General features: G+C 41.2%; 1 protein-coding gene across 7 annotated transcripts in view; it reads left to right on the top strand.

Moving 5' to 3' along the window:
- The window catches only part of LOC310885368 (uncharacterized protein), a 138,819-nt gene that overhangs the window by 113,624 nt on the left and 3,065 nt on the right, over nucleotides 1-22,130 (top strand). For 6 of the 7 annotated variants that reach the window (XR_014574750.1, XR_014574751.1, XR_014574752.1 and 3 more), the window contains 6 exons: nucleotides 193-330; nucleotides 1,672-3,292; nucleotides 4,808-4,918; nucleotides 5,293-5,381; nucleotides 5,692-5,795; nucleotides 17,719-17,797. Coding sequence is in view for 1 of the 7 variants with exons in the window: in XM_083808650.1 (XP_083664776.1) it covers nucleotides 193-330; nucleotides 1,672-1,860 (327 nt within the window). In the remaining 6 variants the exon portion in view is untranslated. The other variant, XM_083808650.1, reaches the window with a different exon arrangement.

The raw sequence follows: 22,130 nt of genomic DNA, 5'->3' as shown, positions 1-22,130 counted from the left end.
TTTCTCTCTTGCTACAACTCCTGCTAAGAATTTGCATTCAGTGAGACATCTCTTTTACTTGCAGTTATGACATGACCTGTATCCTCTGAATTGGCGTGCCTGTCCCCAAGACTGACTGAGCCCTGCTAGAAGATGCTGCCATTGTAGAATGTGTGTTTGTTGTTTTCCATGAAGGTATTTTGTGTTCTCTAGCTGAAGGTTGCAAAACTGGAGGAGAGGCTGGATGAGCTAAATGAGGAGTTTTCTGAACTGACAGTACGGGCCTTGAGCATGCAGGAAGATGGGGAATCGTTGGAGGAGGAGCTGAGAATGCAGGAAGAGTCATTTACGGTATGAATCATCTTTTGCTGTTTAGTCTTTAACCAGCCATAGAGCAGTGGCCACAGCAGCTCGTCTTTACATAGGCACATGCCCTTGTGATTCAGCTTCATTGCATTGCAGAGGTGAAGGCAGGTGAAAAAGGCACACCAGAAAACATGTGCTTATGCCAACCAGTTGCATTCCAATCTGAACCACCGTAAGCTCCAGTATCTTTATTTCGGAGTATTAGACAATGGAAGAGATTCTTTTTTCACTTAAACTTAAAGACTTTCTTTTCATGTAATTGGTTCTGTCAGGCAATGTCCCCTTACTTAAAGTTTTTTGCAAGATAAGTAGCATACCTCACTCCTCACGTACTCCATGTCCTTACGGTGTAAGTATCAAGCTGAGCTCAGTCCACAGCTCTGGTTTCATGCTAACGAGTGAGAAGCAACAGCTTGAATTAAATGCTGTGCTTCATCGACAGAACCTGGGAGTCAGGCCTCCTTTGTTCTCATCTCCATGCGTGATACTGGATAAGTCCTGTATATTCCTTGTTCATTAGTCTCTCCGTTTATTTTTCAAAAGCCACTATGTGGCTTATACAGTGATAAGCAGATTCCTTGAGTCGTACGAAGAGTGACACAGCCTATCCTTAAGCTATGTAGTGGAAAGCAGAGGTGCTGAGAATTCAAACACTGTGTAGAATAACATGATATTGAATGAAATTACAGTTTTTAAGAGAAAGCTGTGGAGAACAGCCATTCAGGTACAAGTCCTTTTATTTTTCTTGTGTCTTTTGGTCTCCCAGCAGGTACTTGCAAAAACGCAGGGGTTTTGTTTCTTATGAACTCGTTTGTTAGAGCTTTTTGGTTCATCACAAAAGATTCAGGTGAAACCATTACAATATAGCCAAGTTCTGTGATCTTAGGGAGCAATTTTCCTGCAAGAGAATAAGAAGCCTCTTCCTTTTCATGTATACCTGTTTCTAGCAGTAAATAAACAAAGAATTAAAATAAGCTGGATGTCTTCTGCACTGAATGTTTTCCTCCAGCTGTTGCTGAATTTTTAGACTGCGATGCCTAGAGCTTGAGATTATTATTGGTGTGGCTTTGATGTAATAAGGCGTGGGTTGTTTGCAGTATTTTGAAATTCAGATACACTGGGCTCTGCAAAGGTCAGAATGTGCAATGAGTGTGCCCTACACAGCTTGCTACATGCTCTTGAGTCACTGCGTCAGCGTATAGTGCTGGCAGTAGATCCTGTCCCAGACCTGTCCACTGAGCCAGGTGGCTGCGGTGGTGGCTTAGCCATCCCTTGATGCTGTCCACTGAATCTACACTCTGCTTTTGTTTTGATTTTCTGTAATAGACTGCAAGCAACAAACAAGCGTGGGGAGCTCAGCAATATTCAGAGCTGTTGGATTCTTGGGCCACAAAGAGGGATGAAGCCCTGCTGCTGGAAATAAGGAAGAACTGCATTGCTCAGAGGATTGAAGAGATGGAAGCAGAACTATTTTATCTTCAGCAAAGTAAACTAGGCACCAGCCCATTTCCTTGAGGAACCTAGCTCATAAGGCAATACCTAAAGGCAGATTATGGGAGCATGTTTGAATCTGTGGACAGAGCACTTTATCTGAAGTATCGTGATAGATACATACGTAGTTAGAGATTCACTCGGTCAAATATGTCACGGAAAATCCATATTCTGTTTTCTTTAATTGGTTGAAGTACATTCACACTTACCCTCAGTCATCAATAATTTTCTGGGCTTGAGAGGAAAGCTGAAGTTCTTAACATTGTTTGCTAATTTCAGAGTTTTCATTGCTAAGTCAGTAAAGCAGAAAAGATGTGAGGCCGTGGGTCACCCCCTCTTACCAGTGCATTCTGTACTGCCTTTTTCACTTCTGATATCAAGGATAGTTGTGAGGATCTTTTAGGTACAGTTCAGAGCAATACTTCAAAGACTTGCCCAGCATTTCTACGCTGCCTGTGCATGTTTTCAATAGAATCGTATTGATCAGTAAGGTCTGCTGGCAGAGACCTTGAAGGCCTTTAGAGGTGTGATGTTTGGGCAAAGAGTACACTTAAATAATTCCCTGTAGCAGAGAGTGCAGCAATCTGTGTATCTGCTGGTGTCCAATGCTCTGTGAGCTTGATCTTTAAATAGAATATATCTTTTCTACCATTTCTATTCTTTTAGTCTGTCTTTATGATGCCAGGAGAGCCTGGCTGCAAAATGGGCTTTGTTTCTGAGGAGCAAGATTGGACTCAGCACACCTGCTGTCTCTTTCTGCACCGTATTCCTTAGCTCCAGGTGAAGTAGCATAGCATAAACTTGCTCGTCTGTGAGCCAGCACAATGCCTTGGCAAACCACATTGGTAGGCTTCAGCCAACTGTTTTCAACAGCAAAGTCTGTTCTTTTTTCATTTCAGTGTTTACTGAATTGCTTATGTGTGAAGAGGTTTGTGAACCCACTCCTTCCTGGTTCCTAAACACAAACCTGTGCTTACTCATTCTGCCTTTGCATAACTGTAGAGGGTATTAAGAGGGTGAGACTTAAGTGCCTGGGAGCCAAGACAGAAGCTCTCAGCTTCAGTTCCATAAACTGGTGTCTCTCCTCGATCCAGAGGAACTGCCTGTTTTTTGCCCTTACCTACTCACTTTGGTGGTTCCACATTTTCTGAGCTTGCTCCCAGAAGCAAAAGCTTTGTTGTAGTTCCTTTGCACCTTGGGAGAATTTAGTTATTTGCTGACACTTTGAAGGGACTTTCAGAAAATGAAAGGATTTTAGGAAGCAAAATGTACCTACAGGCAACCGCTACAAAACACCGTGATTGCCGCCTTCTGGGATATAGTAATGAAAAGGCTGTCATTGCTCTCCTAATTGCTTTCTTTTCAGGTTATCAGCAGATATAACAGTACTACATGGACACAAGTATCTTCAGTGACTGCTGTCTCTGTAATATCCACTGGAAAATACGGTACACAGGTGATAGAGTTATCTCTGTGCTGTGCTTCCAGCTGATATTTGTAAAAGGCATGTTGGAAGGCAGTAGCAAGTAAAATCTGACAATTTTTTCATAGCAACAGTTTTCCAATGAAAATAATTAGTTTTATTCTAGATCAAAACAAAGATATGTATATAGAATTTTGCTGATTTTTTTCCCCACTGTTGTTTTCTTAACAAGTACACTTCAGTTATAAGTAAATAATTTTGTGTTTCAAATTATTTGTTGTTTTTTTTTTTTTCCACAAAATGAAAGAATATCAATGAGAAGACCAGAATTTCACACAGCATTTTCTTTTCATGTTCTGTTGATGGTTACTGAAAGAAAGAACAAATATAAAGAGGAGTGGTGCAACCATTATTTTTGTTCTTCTAAAGTATTTACTGTTGATAGCTCTTTGTCTAGTGTTCTCTGAAATCTTCTGGAAGTCAAGCTTGTCTGGAGTAGCTCTGAAGTCCCCTCACGTTTGGGAGGCTGCTGTTTCCCTGAGACTGCTGATAAGACTGACCAAGTCCAGGGTGACTTAATTTGGAATTCGAAGAAGGATCACAGGGCTGTTGGTTTTCCTTCAGTTGTTTTGACTTATGCCTCTCTTAACAGAAAATGAAAGGCCCTTTTCAGCATTCAGGGTAAAGTTTAGCTTCTCATGGAGGGCACCAAACACGGCTGTGAGTGTGAAAAGGGAGGTATGGTGAGTTCCCTGACCAGGAACCTCTCCAGCTTACAGCTGTGTGTGGCTCTGAAGCAACACCTGCCGAAACTGGGTGGTTTCTGCTGCTTTTGTCTTCCAGTGTGAAGCTTATCAAGCCTCCTAGTGGGTTAACAAAGCCAGACAACGTTCCAGTGGTGTGTGTCGCAGTTACTGAGGCCCACCTTGGCTGTGCTCATTATGTAGTTAATCCTTGCTTCTCATCCAGATAGGGCTCTATACAGTGCTTTCAAATGCTGTTGGAAGAAAAGGTCCAGTGAAAACAACTAGTGAGAATGTCCATCCGAAGAAAATGTCCAATGAGGATTTCATTAGTATGTCAGTGCAAATGAAATGCAGTACCGGTCCGGATCTGCTGGCAGAGTCTCTGCAGGTTTTCACACTCAGTGCTTAAGTACAGGCAGGTTAATTAAGCCTATTCAATTGCCAGCTACAAACATAACAATAATGAATATCCATTGAATTCTCCTAGACTGTAGCAGATGCAGGTTATTATGACCCAGCTTACCCCACAGCAAAAGACTTTTGTGCTGAACTATACAAACTAGTTTTTGCCTTGACTAAAAGCATGGGTTGTTTTAACTTGACTGACTGTTAGAGTGAAAGGCAGATAAGTTGTTTTGAGGTGGTCCTGGATCATAGTCCTCAAGTAAAAGGCACCCAGACTCTGGGCTGTTTATCAGACGTGGATTATATCTGCATAGCTGAGACATGTCTTGAGTTAAATTGCGTAGCCCTTAGTAACTTTCTGCCCTTGAACCCTGACCAGGACTTCTGTGTGTTGCAGGTGAAATTGAGTTGACGGATGAGAATGGCAAGGTGACGAATTTGCTCCAGAACCATTATACATCACAGTTCCTAAGTGAGAGAGGGTTTTGTGTGCTACTCAGAGTTACATGTATGTAAATTCGCTAATCTCTGTATTGCAGATGCTATTATTTTCCTTTGCAGCTGAAGAGATACACACACACAAATGAAGGCTGAAATTTATAGGGAATTTTCATTTTGGATTCCCTGTCTAAGCCTGTGAGCATCCTTAACTCCAGTCAGAGATAATAGAACCTAATGATCTTGAACACTTACTGAAGACAGGGCTAAGATACCAGAAATTGGACATCTGAAATTAAGTTGCTTTTTAAAATGGTCCAGTGGAAGGTAGGATTGCCTCCCTGTAGGACAGAGGTTTCCTTACAACCTCAGTTTTGACCTCCAAAAAAAAAATTTTTTTTTTTTTAAGTTTCTGGTTTTATGCCATGCTTTTATCCCTAACAGGACATGAAGGTTCTCAAGAAGCTGTGTTTATGCCACTGTTGAAAGATCACAGCATTGTTGCTCCAAAGTTCCCGTGTTGGTGGCCTAAGGTAGGTGTTTCTGTAATGTTGTTCTCAAACCTGAGAGGAGAAAGTATTGTGTCAGCTGTGTTCCTCAGGAAGGAATAAAAGCCTGAGGTAAAGAGGAATGCTTTAAATTTATGGTCAAAATGAGAAGTCTTTTCAGAAGTAAAAAAACAAACAAACAAAAAAAAACTACAGCTAACTAGAAAAGAAAATGCTTGTTAATAGCTTTTCATTGTGAGGTACTGAAATCATAGATGACTTGGTGTGTGCCGTAGAAGTACCAGAATAGCATTTGGTCTTTTCTTACCAGCTTCTTTTTCTCTTCTCTCTGGAGCTAAATTGGGAAAGTGGGAAGATTTGAAAGTGTCACCTACTGACTGAAAACTAGAAAATGTGGCAAGCAAACAACCTTGCTTTTGGAAGTTCCATCCACAGAAGGTAAGCCTCTGGCCTGAATGAGATTTAATACTTAGGCTGAAACACTAAATGCCTCTTTCCTATGAGAAAGAAGTCTCACTGAGCTAGTTCATCAGTCTGAAGCCAGGAACATGCTTAATGCCTTTGCCAAATGAAGCCTTGGTTCTTGCAGACACAGGGTGAATAGCAGAAATTGGCAGATGGACAGCTGCAGCCCCAGGTGGCTGCTTTCAGGGTCAGTCTTGTAATTGATTCATCTTTAACTTAGTTTTATTTCTGAAGTTGTTGAAGTATTCAATTAACGTGTCCTTAGTAGTCTCCTCTAAACTTTTACCTAACCAACTTTGTAAATAACTTTATAACTCCTCATATGGATCATATCTCCATGGGATGGACCCTGTCCCATCCGTAGTGTACTGTAATCCTGCTGATTTGCTGTGCTGAGTACTTCTTCATACCCTGCACAATGAGAAACATACTAAACCTGCATATAATATTTAAGATAATCTTGTAAAAGTAATAGATAAACCTTTCTTCTTCAAGGTTCCTCTTAAAAAAAGGCTGTAAAATCTAATCAGTCAAAACATAACTTCCCTGTATAAAACACCCAGTGATACATTGATCTCAGAATAAAGATAAGTTTGCAAACAATTTTAAAGTTGCAACACTTGATTTTGTGCAAATCTTTTGTTGCTGAAAATTCTTCAATTTCAACAAAAAGATCTCCAAAATGGATTTTTAACAGTGACCCCTAAATAAGAAAAGGGCTGTTGGGACTTTCCAGTAAGGTTCCCTACATGCTGATGTTTGTACACGGAATTCACCTGTGTCTGTGTGAGTACTATATAACAGTCTTGGATGTATTTAATTATTTGTGTCATGGAAAAAGTAGTATCTATATTTTCCACAAGGAACACATGCTCAAGGAAAGATCCCAGTCAGACAGCAATTAAAATGCCTTTGTAAGTAAAACAGCTCTCTGCCATTAAATCCGAAGGGGAAATATGTGGTCCTGGACATACTATATTCCTCTGATATAAATCCCTTCAGTATAGCCACTGTTCTATATGTGTTATTTGTTCTGCCATATGTTAATGCATACCTTGAATCCATCTCTTTTCTATTCGATTGGCAGAAATGCTAAGACATGCTGTGATGGTACAGGAAGAATCAGTGCAGATCATGTTGCTGACTTGCTGCATTGTTTATGGCGATTGCCAAAGGCATGAAGCAATGGAGCTGCAAAGGCAGATTGTGCTGATATTAGGGAAGTGCAAAACTAGTGTGTGCGCTGGGGTTGTGGAGATCTAAAATTTGTTGGGACACAGCATTTTCGTAAGGTAGCATTGGAGATAGCAATTACTTCAGTGGGATGTTTCCCTGCTTTTTCTTGAACATACAGAATTCAGTCTTAAAACAAACCTGGCAAAACAAAAATGGGATCAAGGCAGTAGTTATCCAGGGTAGCTTTTCCTTGGAAAGAAAACAGGTAACCCTGGAAAAGTAGCATGTAGACCTAGCTAACTTCATTAATAAGGCAGGATAAAATGTTTTTTTCAAGTAGGCCAGGTATCCAGCCCAGTCATTAGAAAAACTGGAAGAAGCTTGAAGTGAGGAAGCAGAAACTGGGTTTTCCTTTTTGCCTGTTCCTCACCAGCAGTATTAGACCCTGAAGAAGTGAAACCATGAAAATACACTCATATCTACTAAAAGCAACAGGCATTAATTCCCAGTCTCCCCCTCACCCATCTGTCAGCCGGTTAAGTTCTGACAAATCAAAGCCCAGAATAGCAGAAAAGATGCACTGTTCTCTGTGTGAAATCTGCTGCAGCCCATCACTCCTACACCTCTGAGCAACAAAGCAAACAGCACTGTATTTTGTAGTTCCAAAGCTATACTAAGTGTACACCTCTGGTATTCTTGTAAGAATACCACAGGCTTGGGAGAAAAGGTGCTAGTAGGCCTATTTCTTGGAGCAAATTTGCCAAACCAAACATAGATAAAGTGAAGAATGTGGCATTTAAAAAGCTGGTGGTTTCCAGGTGCCCAGCTCTTACTAAACTTCGCTAGAAGGCCATTGTGCGTAGGTCTGACAGGTTGCCCTTTGTTAACAGTGCCAGGGGAGGTATGAGCTGATACCTGGGTTGTGGTGAAAAAGAGAAGTCAACATGCTGTACGAATCAAAGGCCTCTTGTAACACTGCATATTGAGGTCAGTCCCTTTTTGGCTGGTGTAAGAAATAACATTTTCAAGAGCAGCTTGTCTGAAGCACCCAGCTCTTTCGGATCCACGGGCTGAGCTTTACTGCAACATTAGTTGGCAGGAAGGGCGAATTACCGCAGTCCTAAGTGCAGACGCTGGGCTAACAGCTTTCTGGAATAGTGTCGGATAATGTATATGCCTGCAAATGATACCAGGGGAGAGATCAGAGGAAAAAGTGGATATTCATGGTTTGGATTTACATCATGATACTTCTGAAGAAGCTAGAAATTGGAGCAATAAAAAGACAGGGTCCTCTCTTAATATATGCTCCTGTGAAGTTTAATTTACTCCACTTGCATGAAATTTTGAAATGTTTTGCTATAAATGAGGCCAGGACCTGTTTTTTTGTTGTTGCTTGTTTGTTTGCTTTTTTTCTCTGTTTTGTCAGAGAAACCAGTTATTTTTTTTTCTCTTCAAGTGGAAAAAGTATGCTACACTAGGTAACCAGTCCTTCAACTCTCTCCTGGAGAACTGTTTTGAATTTAAGATGTTAAAGTTATTTGATCCGTAGTAAGTCCATCAGCAAATGTCTCCCATCAATGATTTACTACCCTAAACAGTTTTCCCGTAGCGTATTTACCTGTGTTTTGTAGGTCAGCAGTAACTAAGAATGAGGAAAACTTTTGTGGTGTTATAAATCCTTTGCTTACCTTTGCTTCTCCACCCTCTGTTAGCAAACTGCGCTTTCAAAATTCATAGCCAAGCTCAGAAAGGAAGTATTCATGCAGCAGAATTACTCCTGTTGAGTTTTATTCTTGCGTGATTTTTTCTTCCTGCTACATTCACCTTCTGGTCTGGGAGGGGATTTGAGAATTGGCTGTGTAGCTACTGGACTCAAGGAGAAACTCACCTTGTGGAAGAGGCTAATCTCAGCAGCAAGCAAGCTGGATCCAGCTGCAATCTGAACAGCGGGCTGTGCAGCCAAGCGGCTACTTACCCTTCGAGTTACTATTCATACTTCACTGGGTGGTGCTAATGGTGTGGTGGGGGCAGCTCTCCTGCACCCCATTTGACCTGCCCTGGTGTGTACCCTATAAAGAAGGTTCAGTTACAGTTGGCCAGTTGGGAACTGGGAGGAGATTTGTGCTGGGAACATTCTGTCTGTTCGGGATATAATGAACTTTCCTCCAAAGTAGCACATGCCTGGCTATTCCAGACAAAAGTAGAGAGTAATTCAAGTCCAATCTAGCACAGCTGACTTGGACCACCTGGGAATTAAAAACAAAATTCTGTTCGTCCACAAAAAGGAGAAGAGACTGGTTCTAGCTAGGGCTGTGCTGCTTCCAACATGGCAAAGTAATGGAGAGAGTTAGGATGGGGAAAGCCCTATAGTTTCTCAGAAAGACTGAGGTGGATGCCTGAAATGCAAATGCAGTAAAAGAGCATTGAGTTTCTGCCTTGCATATGTAAATGGGGAAGGTGCCACAAATAGCTTCTTTCTCCCGGTCTGCTGGTAACTATGAATGATTTGGGGTAAATCTGTTAATGTTTATGCTGTGGGAGCCTACGAACCTCAGTGGAAAATTGGACCAGAGGTTGTTCAGATTAAAAGCATACATAGGTCTGTGCTCTCATTTCTCTGCATCTGGTGTTTAGTGACAGCATTACATCAGGTTGCTTTTCCAGTCTTGGAGGAATTCAGGACTCTGATTCTAGAAAACGCTTGGACTGCCTCAGATGAAAGGCACAGAGTCGTACTGTAAGTTAGAAACCTCCATACCAGCACATCTACTGAACAGTTTTTTGTGTGACAATAGGGTAACTTTCAGAACTAATACCAAGGCTGGGTTTGAGCCCTTTTGACAGGTACCTTATGTATGTACCAGGAAGAAACAGATTGATTTTTCTGGTATAAAATCCCTATGTAGTCTTCATTTATTGTCTGTTACACTCCCATGGGAAATTACATTTGACAGGTACTTTATCATGAAGCCATGCTTTTGGGGTGACTTTTTTTTTTTTTTTCTAAATCTGCATAGGGGAAAAAGGAGGTCTTCATGGGTAGTAGATTTGGTTTACTAGGAACAGTAAAGATGAAGACTTTTTTGAAGCTCCAAGGCTTTGAATAATATTCAAGGAAAGTTACTAAATTGTTCCAATTTAGGAACTAGCACCACGAGTCTGGAATAATCTAACCCAGCACTGTCTGTTTTGGGTTGTCTCAGTGTTCCCGTTTAAAATAATAACCTGACTCTTCTGCTAGCACTCTTTGTGGCCAAGGGACTTGCCAAAAGCTTTTGCTGTGTACCAGTTGTTTTGTGCAAAATGGGTACAAAGCCTATTGCAGAATACTGAAATTCTCCAATGGAACATGTTCTACTGATCTCACCTTATTTCAGAGGGGGATCTAAATGAAAATATGACATCAAGGTGCTGGCCTAACTCGAGTGTGTCCCTTCATATGAATCTTGCTGCCCAGTCTGTGCCTTCGCTTTGTTGAAGTGGGTGTGTGTTAACAAGAAACTTGTCAAGAGTTGATTGCCTGTTCCCTCGCAAGCTATAGTGCAGGAGCTCTCTGCTCAGGCATGATGTAGGTCTGGCCACCTGATTCTGGTTTTGATTGAGTCAGGCTGGTGTGATTTTCAAAGGTTTTATTTGTGATCTTTGTGATCTCTTGTTATGTACCTCTTGGGCTAGTTTGCCATTGCTTTGGCTCTTGCCCTTGCTCATGTCTGCATGATCTAGCCATTACATTTCTTGTCTTCATAAGGCAGGACTTACAGATCTAAATTTTCCTCTCACAAACCAGCCTTTCCTTTTTTCTTTTATATTTTTTTCTTCTTATCTTTTGTTTTCTTTTTTTTTTCCCTTTTTCATTGTATCTTTTTTTCTTTTGTTTCCTTTTGTCTTTTTTTTTTTTTCTGTAAGATAGTAGAGTGCTGCAGAGAATTAGCACAGTGGGCATCTTCAAAAATAGCTGCATATGTATTTTTCTTCCTCTGTCACATAATTTCAGTTCATCTCTATGGCTGCTTCCTCCTTCCAGCCTTCCTGCAGGCAAGTAGCAGAACCAAGCTCAAAACAAGCAGTTGCAAAGCACTGCTGTGAGTGGTATCTGAACTTTAACCCTCCTCCTTTCCCGACTCTCTGGCACCACGTTTACCCTCAGGAGAAATACAGGTGGCTTCTTCAGGCTGTTGGGCTTTCTCCATTGGGGGAATTTCCTGCACTTTGTTGTGTGAATCTTACCTACTCTCTTACTCAATATATTATTTTGCTTTTTATTTGCGCAGAACTTCTGATGCACAGCTGACCTGTTTCACAAAGTCCATCCATTCAGCACACTTCTGCATTCTTCCCTCTGTCCTTGTTCCTTCCAGGCCTTATTGATACTCTGCAAAGTGCTTTTCTACGCTCTGTTTAGGATTCATAGATCAGGACTGTTCCTGCTTAAGTGTGCACTCTTGATTTGCAGACCATTCAGACTGCCAGGGAGATCGTTGAGATGTTGACTTAATGCCTGGAAAACAGGCCTAAAGATGAGGTAAGATATGCCAGGAAGTCTACCATAAGTAAGTTTATTTGCATGATAAATGTACCATTCGTGGGATTTTTATCAGCAGTGAACCCTTCAGAGAAGTTATTTAAGAATAACTCCGTTCTATCCTTCCTTCCTGTCAGTTCTTTCGTTTGCATCCATCTCTCCTTAATTCCCTTCACTTTCCATGTCTACATATTTCTCTCCATTGTTCTGTATTTTTCTAATCTACTTCTGTTTTTCACCTTCTTTTTGGAATAATCTTACTGAGTAATCCTTTCTGGCCTTTAAAATCTATGAATCATTAGCACCAGTTTGTGATAAATTTACTGATTCTCCATATTCTCTCCCTAAGACTGTAGGAGGTGAACAGTTAAGTGTCACAGACTTCCTTGAGCCATTTTACTTCATTTACTTCCCTGCTCAGTACACACGGTCTTTGTGTCTGTCAGCTGTAGCTGTGAACAATTCTTTGCTGCTCAAACCTCACCTCTTCTGACTCAGCCTGCGTGACATGGAGGGACCAGAGAGATGTCAGAGCCTGGGGCGGCTGTGGTACACAAGGGTGAGAAACTGCTGGTACCAGCAGAGAAGAGAGAGCACTATTTACCTGTGCATGCAGACAGTCTCTCCTTCCCTGCTGGTACCAGCGCATTCTCCTTACTCAGGTTCAGGCTGGTACCAGCGTTTTTTATTTATTTATTTATTTATTCTCATTTGCTCCAGAGTGAGGTATTTTTCTCCATAGTTAAAACACCAGCTTTTACAGCTCAGGGATGCCTGGTAGTGAAAGCCTTTTAAAATATATTTCTTTGAACTATCTCCATTCTGTCCCTGTCCCCTTTGCTTCAGAAAGGCCAGAAGGGACAGTAACAGGCAGTCTCAGGTGTGCTGTTTACCAGTGTATTATCGAGACCAGACAGTCTCACATAATGCAGACTTGACAGATATATCTAGGCAAAAGAGAAGAGCAAGTGAGAGATTCTTGAGGAAAAGAGAGAAGTTGCTCATCTAGATAATTAGTTCTTGTTTGGAAGTGTATTTTCCTGTCAGACAGGGTCTATTCTAGGTGTTGATGTCTTTTCACAAAGATGAGATATTGTGTATTTTCTTCCTATTGAACCTCCTAGTAGCCTGGTCCTGTAAACCCTTAGCTCAATGCAGACGAGTAGGTATTGTACTCATTCAAGATTTTCAAAATTGTGCTGTGTATTTTCTTGCCACCAAACTGCAGGTCTGTGACAGATCTTGATAGTTTTGGGGTAATTGTCTCCTTGAATTAATAAAAATGGCATACATTGATGTGTCATGTGAGGGGGAACAGATATTCCAGAGGGATGTGGCCCTGTAAGCATTAATGCTACCTGCAGAAGAAAGTCGCAAGTTTCTGAGTATGTAAAACAAACTGAGCTACTGATCTGAACAGGGCCAGCAGCAGAGATTATTGCAGCAGTATAGGAAGCAACATGTGTAGGCATCGACTGGAAGAAGCCCAGTCTAGGTCAGTGAAGCAGTCTTAGAGGGCTTCAGGCCTGGCAAACTGACAGTATAGGAATTTGTGCTTAAGAGGCTAGGCCTGTACAGAACAATGTGGTTTTTCTTGTAGTTTCTCAGTTGCATAGCCCCAAATGTTGTCTGTTTTCCAGTTTTACAAGAGTAGTGGCTGGAGAAGTATGGAGACTATGTAGGGCTGGAACGATGGGACAAAACAAAAGTGCCATATGATGGAAGAATTCGTACATTGGAAAAATAAATAATGCAGTCATTTGCAATATTTTTATTGTCATGATAGTTTCAGGTTAGGACATTTCTTGCCTGCTGACAGAAGGTGACTGATAAAGTACCGTTTACTTTTCACATTGAGATTGGAACGAGATTGGGCTGAATTTTATGAATCTCTAGTGGGGTTACACTACAATGTACAAAAAGAGCCAGTGCAGACTTTCTTGGGGTGAAATTTGGAGGAACAGAGTTCTAGTAATAGTTGTGTTCTATTAGAAGCTTCAAGACTCTGCTATTTGCATCATATTTATTATAAAAGTACTGTTTTTCTTTCTGCTTAATAAAGGACCAGTGAAGTTGGAACAGACCTTGAATAGCATGGCTTTGTTGGCTTCCAAGGGAGAGATTTTACAATAGCCAAACCCCACTTCCTTCAACAGAGAAATCTGCCACCGATTTTGCTGTTTTTCATCTGTTCTACCTGTTCTACACCCAAGTGCCTGTCTTTTGTCCTCAGGAAGACTTACAGTGTCTTACAGTGTTCATCTTAAAAGCTCCTGGTAACATAGAAAAGCTTCTGCTTTAAGTCTGTGTGTCTTGCTGATGCATTTACACTGGCTTTGTGCTTACAGACAGCTTCAGTAGGGATGTCTGCCTGCAGAGCACCTAAGACAGCCCCTGAAGAACTGGAGGCTGCATTTGCTTATTGCTCATCTTAGCAGCATTTCCAAATCTTGCTGTATTTTTACTGCTGATAGGGAATGGGCTTCAGTGTACAGCTGCTTCCTTCCAGGAAGTACTTTGTTCTTGCCAGATATAAAAATGCCTTTCTTCCTTCAGTTAATAACCTGGAGTATAAATACTGACAAACATCTGTTCCAAAGTGTATTTATTTAGGAAAACATGTCATTGAGAAAGCTTCTGCAAGGTGTGCAGGAGCACGTGGGTGCCCCGTGGCGAGCAGGACAGCCCCGAGGGGCAGTGAGCACAGCGGTGTGGAGCCCTGCAGTGTCTGTGGACACACTGCCTCACACTGTACCTCTGCGTAGGCGAGGAATATTGGTCATGCTGCCAAGGTTTTGCTTTTTTGGCTGCGAGTGCTGTAAATGCTCAGGCAGCACTGGGAGAGGTGGGGGGTGACCGGTGGCAGAGCCTGTCTGTGGTGAGCTGAGGCCGCACTTCACCTCAGCATGGTCTTGGTGACAGACCGGCTGCGTCTGTGGCTCCTGTGAGCTTGGAATCCGTGAATGCAGGGAAAAATAAAATGTGAGTTGCCTTTACTAATGACCAACACAGACTGTCTGCCCTTCCACACCTCTGCTGGGCCTGGAGAGGGTGTGTGGCCACCAGCCAGCCGCCTGTGGTGCTCCCGAGGTCAGGATGGTTTCCCTGGAGGAGCTGCGGCTTGGCCAGGCTCTTCTGGTGGCTCCCCCTCATAAATGCTTGGAGGTGAGGGCCCTTACTGTTCTTAACCCTTCAAAAGGAGGCTGAGGGGAGACCTCTGCCAATTTTTGCAGATATGGTCTCTGCAAATACCTGAAAGGAGTTTGCAGCAAGGAGGGTGCCATTCTCCTTTCTGTGGTGACAAGTGATAAAACGTGAGGCAATGGCCTCAAGTTGCTCCAGGGTAGGTTTAGATTTGATATTAGGGAGAATTTCTTCACAGAAAGGGTGGCTGGAAAAGATCCATAGGATCATAATACTGAGCATTAGCTAAAATAAGACCTTACAGATGGGTTTACATCCATTTTAGTAGATTTCCCTGCCTTTAGAAGGGGTTAATTCTCTCAGTCCCCTTTAAAATGAATGTGGGACTACAGGGAATCAGCATTTGTGGAAGTCATGACAGACCAGGCCAGAACTGTGGGGCTTTCCTTTCTAAACAACACATGCCACTCGTACACTATAAAGACCTTAAAACAGGCAGAATGGGGTTCAGTTACTTCACCTGATGTACACTTTGCTGTACTAGGTCATGCTTTCAGCCTTGCTTGCTAAAAATGAGACTTTTCTTTCAGTTGGTTCTCAGCTGAGTGCCTTCTACATGCCCCCTGGCTACATAGGATGCTAACAAACACTGTGCTTTACCCTTTTTATTTGTTCCTATCTAATGAATGCTGCATTTTTGGAACTAACAATGATTGCTTTGGACCAAACTGACTGCCTAAATAAGGCAGCAATTACTACTGTTTTTTTCCAAAGTGGCTCTCTAAAGTCCTGGGGACTTTGACCCTTATGACCATGTAATTGTTAAGCTAGCAGAGGTAAGGGCTGAACTTTCAAGGGAAGCAGTAATGCAGAGTTAGGAAGTCTAGTCTTTGGATTTGCCTCCTTGGCAAAGGCATGACCTGCAGTTGTTTGAAGCCAAAGTGCCTGTCTCCATGGGACTCTGACTCATATTTCTGATATGTAGAAACCCCTCTCTGTAGCAGAACTGTTGCAAGTTTAGACCATTTCTTTTTCTAGGAAATAAACATTCAGAGATTTACAGATCCACATCATTAATATCATCAGCAGAGTCTGGTATCAGTGGATTTGCTTTACTTGGGGATCACCTGGCAATTGCTTTTTTATTAAAATTTGTTAAGGTTTTGGAAAATAATCCTTGTCTGAAACAGGAACTGTGGCCCTCAAGTTGAGACTGTTTAAAGGCATTAGGATAATCTTTTATCACAGAAGTACAGAGTCTGAGTGCTGGAAATGAGATTTTCCTGCAACAGATCAGATATTTAACTGCAGCAGGTAATGCTTTAGAAAAAGAGGGAAATAGCTGTCTATGCAGAATATCATGCCAACATCTTCAGACAGTGGAGAAAGAGATACAGTTGATATATAACCAACAGCAGAGCCCCAGAACTTCCTTATAAAAGGCTGTGGTCTGGTTAACCCTAGCTGCAGTGCTTTCACTCAGCCTATTGGCATGTATCGAGTAGTTAGGAATTACTGGTTTGTTTGTGGTATATAATCAGCTGCTGAAGGTCTTATTATTGTTTTTCAAGAAAAAGAGCAATGCATTCTGTCACTTGTTTCGGATTTTTGCTTATATTTTTTCTATTAAACACTTCATTGAAAGTATGCAGCCAGTTCCAAAAATCTGTCAGATCAAAGGAAAGTAGTCTTTTAGTCTGTTCAGAAAGCATCAGTTCTGTTGCAATTCATTTTCCAATGAAAGGAGCATTAGTTAAAAAACAGTGGTATTTCAAAGTAGGTTGTTAGAGAAAAGACAGTTCTGAAGTGAATAACTGGGTTTCTTGCTGCTTTGCTATACAGGTCTGCTAGAAAATTCATGTTCATCCTTAAATACAACATACTGTGCTGCTATGAGAAAGATCTGGTGGGCATTCTGCTTGAAATTTGCAATAATTTTGCAGCATCAAGCCAGCTAAAGTTGATTCAAGTTGAGCTTTGTTTCCTAAATAGCATGGTTAGTAATGTGAGCATGTAAATGATACCAAATGAGCCTTTAAGATAGCATCTTACAGGGAACAAATGGTAGCTCATGTTGCTGAATGGTAGCTCACATTGCTGTAGTGGTTATGGTTCATCCAGCAAATCTGTTAGGTAGCCAGTGCTGGGGGTAAATACCTTTGCAACTAGCACTTTTGTGTTTGTTTTTCATTTATGGACTCAAATTTTGCACCTGCAACTTTAAACTCTTCTGTCAGCTTAAAAATAAACTTCACAATGTGAAGTCATAGGAAATCCAATTACTGTCTGAGCAAGAAATTGACTGTCATTATGAATGCAAACAACATTGTGTTTTCTGGTGCGGTTACCTGGAAGTCAGATGGATTGAGTGATTATGGGGTGCGTAGAGCTGCCAGAAAATATCTGCTCCCAGGGGATCTTTCACACTGGTGGGTCTGGGCTCGTTAGTCATTCACTGCGAAATAATGTTTTGGAAAGAGTTGGTGAAGTGATCTGGTTAAAGCAAGTGTAATAAGGCATGACTTTGGAGACGGCGTTTTTCCTCTGAAAACCTCTGGTATCAGAAGAAATGAATGCGACCAGCTTAACGTCATCTTGAGTGTTTTTGGCAGAGCATGGGATTGGAACAAGACATCGGTGTCTCTGTAAATCAAGAGGCCCCGGGTTGTGTAGTGCTAAAGACATTTCTGAGACTTATGTCAAGGCACAAGAGTGGCATCATAATCATACTCAATGAGCATGGTGTGGACTCACTTCTTATGGTTTAGATATGCGTTCACAGTAATTTACTTTGATGCATCACAGATCTCCAGTAAGGCCCCTGAGAATGTGTTACCCTGATGGGAAGCTAAGCCTGAGTTCTTTGTGTGGTAGTGCTCTGGCAATAATCTATTGAATTACATGGTTAAACAGACAGTGAATGGGGTGTGTGTATCCAGCATCATTTTGATCATTTCTATTTTCAGTAAGTGTTGACACTGTAGTGAGAACAGCAGTTGTCTGCAAATGTTTGCAGGAAGAAGATTAATTTATGTGTTTTCCTTCCTCTTCTAGCAGAGATTGACATGGGCCAGCAGCATTGTGGTGTCTGCTGAAGAGGTTCCTTGCTCTAGAGGTGGTGCTGCCAGGAAAGGTAATAAAAACAATTTCCACTGTATAATTTGGCTCTGTATTTTTGTTTAGAAATGTGAACCCTGCCTATGAGTTAATGGCAGCGAAGGCACTCTCTACACTGTAGCAATGCAAGTCTTCACTATATCCCTCCAGTCTTCAGTGAAATCTCAACATCACAAGCTCTCTCAAACAATTCATCAGCTCTTGAATCATGTTATGTGGTTAAAAAAGTATTATTGAGAATTCCTGGTTAGTAATATTTTGAAAGAGGATGAGTAATCCTGCATGAGGTCTGCAGAATGGATTTATGGGGAAGGGAATGTGCTTTACATAAAGTAGTCACTAGAAAGACTGCATACTATACTCAGATATTATGTGTCTCTCTGCTACTACTGCCAAAATCAGTTTTGCATTTGAGTATATAGGAAAATTTGGACCTGCTACACATAAGAACTTCATCTTTTACTCAGTTAAAGCGGAAGGTGTAAGTATTATTATTTGTTATCTTTTTAAAGTTTGCCTAACCCCAAGTTAAAGTGCTTATAACTGACCTGTTCAAAAGCCCTGTGTTCAGAAGTAAAATACAAAATCCTACTGATTTTACTATAGTATGAAGTATTCTTATGAGTAAACATTTTCAGCAACATACTAACAGGGCCAAGATACAGACCTGAGGACAGAGAAGCTATTGCAATTTTCCTGGCTAAATAGCTCTTACACACTTCGTTGCACAGCAGTTTTTGGTGTCCTTAAATTCTCTCTCTCATTTGTTGAGGAGTAGCACTTTACCTTAGGGCAACTCTCCGTTTTCATCTGGCTGCCTCTTGACCAGAAGGCAGGAATTGTCTAGTGACATAACATGAAAAAGGGGAAAGGTGTCAGGGTTTTTTGGAGGTGGGAGGAGGGGGAGATGGTGAGAGCTAGTTTAAACTAGAGAAAACTGTGCAAAGTTGTTGTTGTTACAAGGGAGGTAAAGGAAAACTGTGAATTTCTGTGTAATCAGTGGGGACATCTGACCTGTCTAGTCTGGCTCAGGCTGGAGCAAGAAAGCACAGTTTTGTGTTAAAGAAAGATTTCTCGGTTTATGAGGTAATAACTTAACTTTTGCATGCTTGCAACATAGGTGTAGCCAGAAAAGAAACAGCCTGCTTGAAGGTGTAACTTCCATGTCAAAATCTTCTCCTCTGCTTTGCATATCTCTGAGTTATTGCTACTTATTTGACTGAGGGAGAACAATGCCTGTTCATGTTGAAGCTGCAGAGCTGGTAAAGGAATTTATAAGTAAGGACTGAGAGGAGAAATTGCATTTTCTTTCTGCTTTAGTAGTTAGCATAGAATTATTTGTCATGGCTCATGGCAATGGTTTCTGCATGTTTTCTAATCCCGAGAAGATAATTATGGTGTAGTATGCATGCAGTGGTAAGAAACCTATGTAAGGTTAAAAGATCCTTGTGATAAAGGCTCTGTGAAAAAGCAGTATGTAGACCTGAACAGGAAAGTAAACTATCTTCCTTACCAGTTATTAATATGAAGACTTTTTCAGCTCAGTTTTTCAGTTCCTGGATCTCAGTGTGCGTATTCTGCCCAGATTTGCAATTTAACTTGAATGTCTGTAACATTTTTGATATGGGAGCAGTTAGAACTTGAAGATGCCGTGCTATAGCGAACATCTTTAACCTGCTCAAGACTTGGATGCAAAATAAGTAAAACAATAAATAATGCAGCAGTAAGTATAAGAATTGATGGGTGGCATAACTATTGCCTTTTGGAAACCCATTATGAGATTGAAGGGAGGATTCCTCTGTACCTGTTTGATTAACGTCAATGCAGCTGCATTGTAGCACCTTTTTTGCACTTCTTGTTAATAGTCAACTTTGGTGGGTACAGTAACATCCTCTGGGTTAAATGAGGCCTTTGTTTGAGGATAGTTCCATGTTCACTTGCAACAGACATTACAGCCTCACACCTTACTGTCAGTAGAGGATGGTTGTACTGGACGGAGAGGTCCTACCTGCTGTTTACCGCACATGCTGTTATGCAACGGCCTGTGTTGTCCAACGCGGTAATTCCCAGACTTACTCGTTCTAACAAGCATTATGCATGCCAGTAAGTCAATGTAGGATTCATTCTTTCCACACCTATGGCATGTTTGTCCATTTTGCCTTAATATTTTGGTGGTCTTATGTAATACTGGAAAGTCTCTTTGATTTAGAAATAGTGAATCATTCTTCAGGTGTTTATGGGCTTTGCCTTTCTTGGTTCCCTTTTTGGCTATTCATCTTCTGATTTCATAACTTGTCTTTTTGGTTGCTTGGCTATTTGCACTGTCTGTTTAGGCATCGATATAGTAAAACAGATTGCTAAGTACATCTTGTCCTCTCAAACAAAATGTTGGTGTGCTGGAATCACAGGCAAAGTATGGAAGACGTGTTAGGTTGTATACTGCTCTTAGCCTCTGGAAGAGGACTTTGAACTAAAGCAATGTTGGAAATCCAAATAACATTTGCTGGTGCCTCTTGTTAGAAGTAGAAATGACCCTGTAGGTAGGAGAGCAGGCTATTTCAGAATTATTTGCTGGGTTTTGAGGGTTTTGCTGTAGACCATAAGCTGCATTTTTTGCTGTTTCTGAAGTTCTAGGTGGCTTTTTTTCCCCCTAAAATGATTATTCATGTGGGAAATGAGATGCCACAATTCCTCCCCACTCACTTTAGCACCGAGGGAAGCATGGAGACACACGTTTGCTAGTTCTACAGATATTACCATGACAGAATTCTTCTACTCTTCTGCCAAAAGCATATGCTAATACTAAAACTGGATATATTGCATCATCTTCTAAGTTTTCCTTTCAAACCTCTCTTTATTATTTTTTGTTCCATTGCTGTTGAGTTTTTTTCCAGCTTGCATTACTTGTTTCCTCCTGGTTTCTTTGGCTTTTCTTCAAGCCAATGGCATCCATGTATCAAACTTCCCTCTGACACTGGACGGATATGTTTATCAGACCAAGACTGAATGGTTTGTGATAATGAAGGGAAGAATGTCTGTAGAAAAACAATAAAGAACATGGATTAGCATCCGGCGTTGCAGTTCTTCTGCTGTCATTTGGCCTTGAAATCAAAAAATTCCTCTCCTGCAGCTCTGTGGTTTTGTCAGTCTCTTTTGCTGTGTTGTGAGATTCTGATTAACAGAATCTTCCCTGTATCCCATATGCCTCAGTCTTGCACATCACATTGTTTCTGTTTTGAAGGAGCTGCAGTGATGCTTGTCTATCCGTTGATCTATGTGACTTTTTCTCAAGGTCTTCTTGCAGCTTCAACACAAATTTTATCCTAAATGAGCTTTCTAGGCTGTCCCTGCAGTGCTTAGAGATAGTACACTCCTATTCTTCAAAAGTCCTGTGTTTATGAGATGATAACTACCAGGAATTAGAGCAAAACAAGCTACATCTCTTTTTGTAAGAATTTGTTGTGGATTTGGTCTTCAACCAGTGGGAGAAAAAAGCCTTCACTGTTCAAAGGTTTTGCAGAGCAACCGCTGGATTTCTTGGTGCTTTTAGGGTCTTGAATATTCTGTGAGTGAACAATGTGTCTACTTATCTTTTCCTCATTTTTTTTCCAGAAAATATATTTTGTTTTTGAAGTAAAACAAAGGTAGGTGTATTCTGTCCTGGTTCTGTGCAGGAACTGACCCTGTGTTGTGCAAAAACCGCCCTCACCCTTTTTCTTCTTTTCAATCTCTTCCTATCTGAACTTGGACAAAGTGTTTTGACTAAGTACTGCTGGTGAAAAAAGGGTTATGTTGCTCCTCCGTGTAGCTTCTCCTCATATATTTCCTGTCTTCTAAGCAGAAGAGAAAACAAATCAGTCCTGATAGCTGGCAAATGACAAGGTGTTGAAATTAGTCCGCTTGGCACCTGACGTACTTCTTGTTGGTGTGTTGCAGGGTTGCATCACCAAGTGATAAGCAGCACATGAGGGCATGGATCTGGAATCCAGGCTTGCCCTCATAATTCATAGCTTACATGCTTATTTTTTGTCACTCTTCCTTCTTCTTTTGTATTTCCTCTTCTTCATGTCAATATGTGAAAAACCGGGATATAGCCAGTGTAATTGCTATCTGTTGTAATACCCAGCCAGTTTTCATGGGGAGAGGGGTTTGAAAGGGGGGCTTACTAAAAGTAGAGTAACTTCTAGCATGTAAGACTGGAGATTTGGGAACAGGCAGGCTCTAGGCCAGAAAACATTCTCTGTTTTGCCCTCCCTCAGTTCTTCTAGTTTCTTCCTCATTCATAATCCCTCTTGCCTTTTCCTGCATCAGGAGGTTCCTTTCTGTCCCTGTTCCTTCTCTAAAGCTTG

The sequence above is a fragment of the Anser anser genome (assembly GCF_964211835.1).
Source record: "Anser anser genome assembly, chromosome: 22".
Classification (NCBI taxonomy): domain Eukaryota; kingdom Metazoa; phylum Chordata; class Aves; order Anseriformes; family Anatidae; genus Anser; species Anser anser.
The sequence above is the reverse complement of the archived record's forward strand: the minus strand, read 5'-3'. Positions and strand labels throughout refer to the sequence as shown.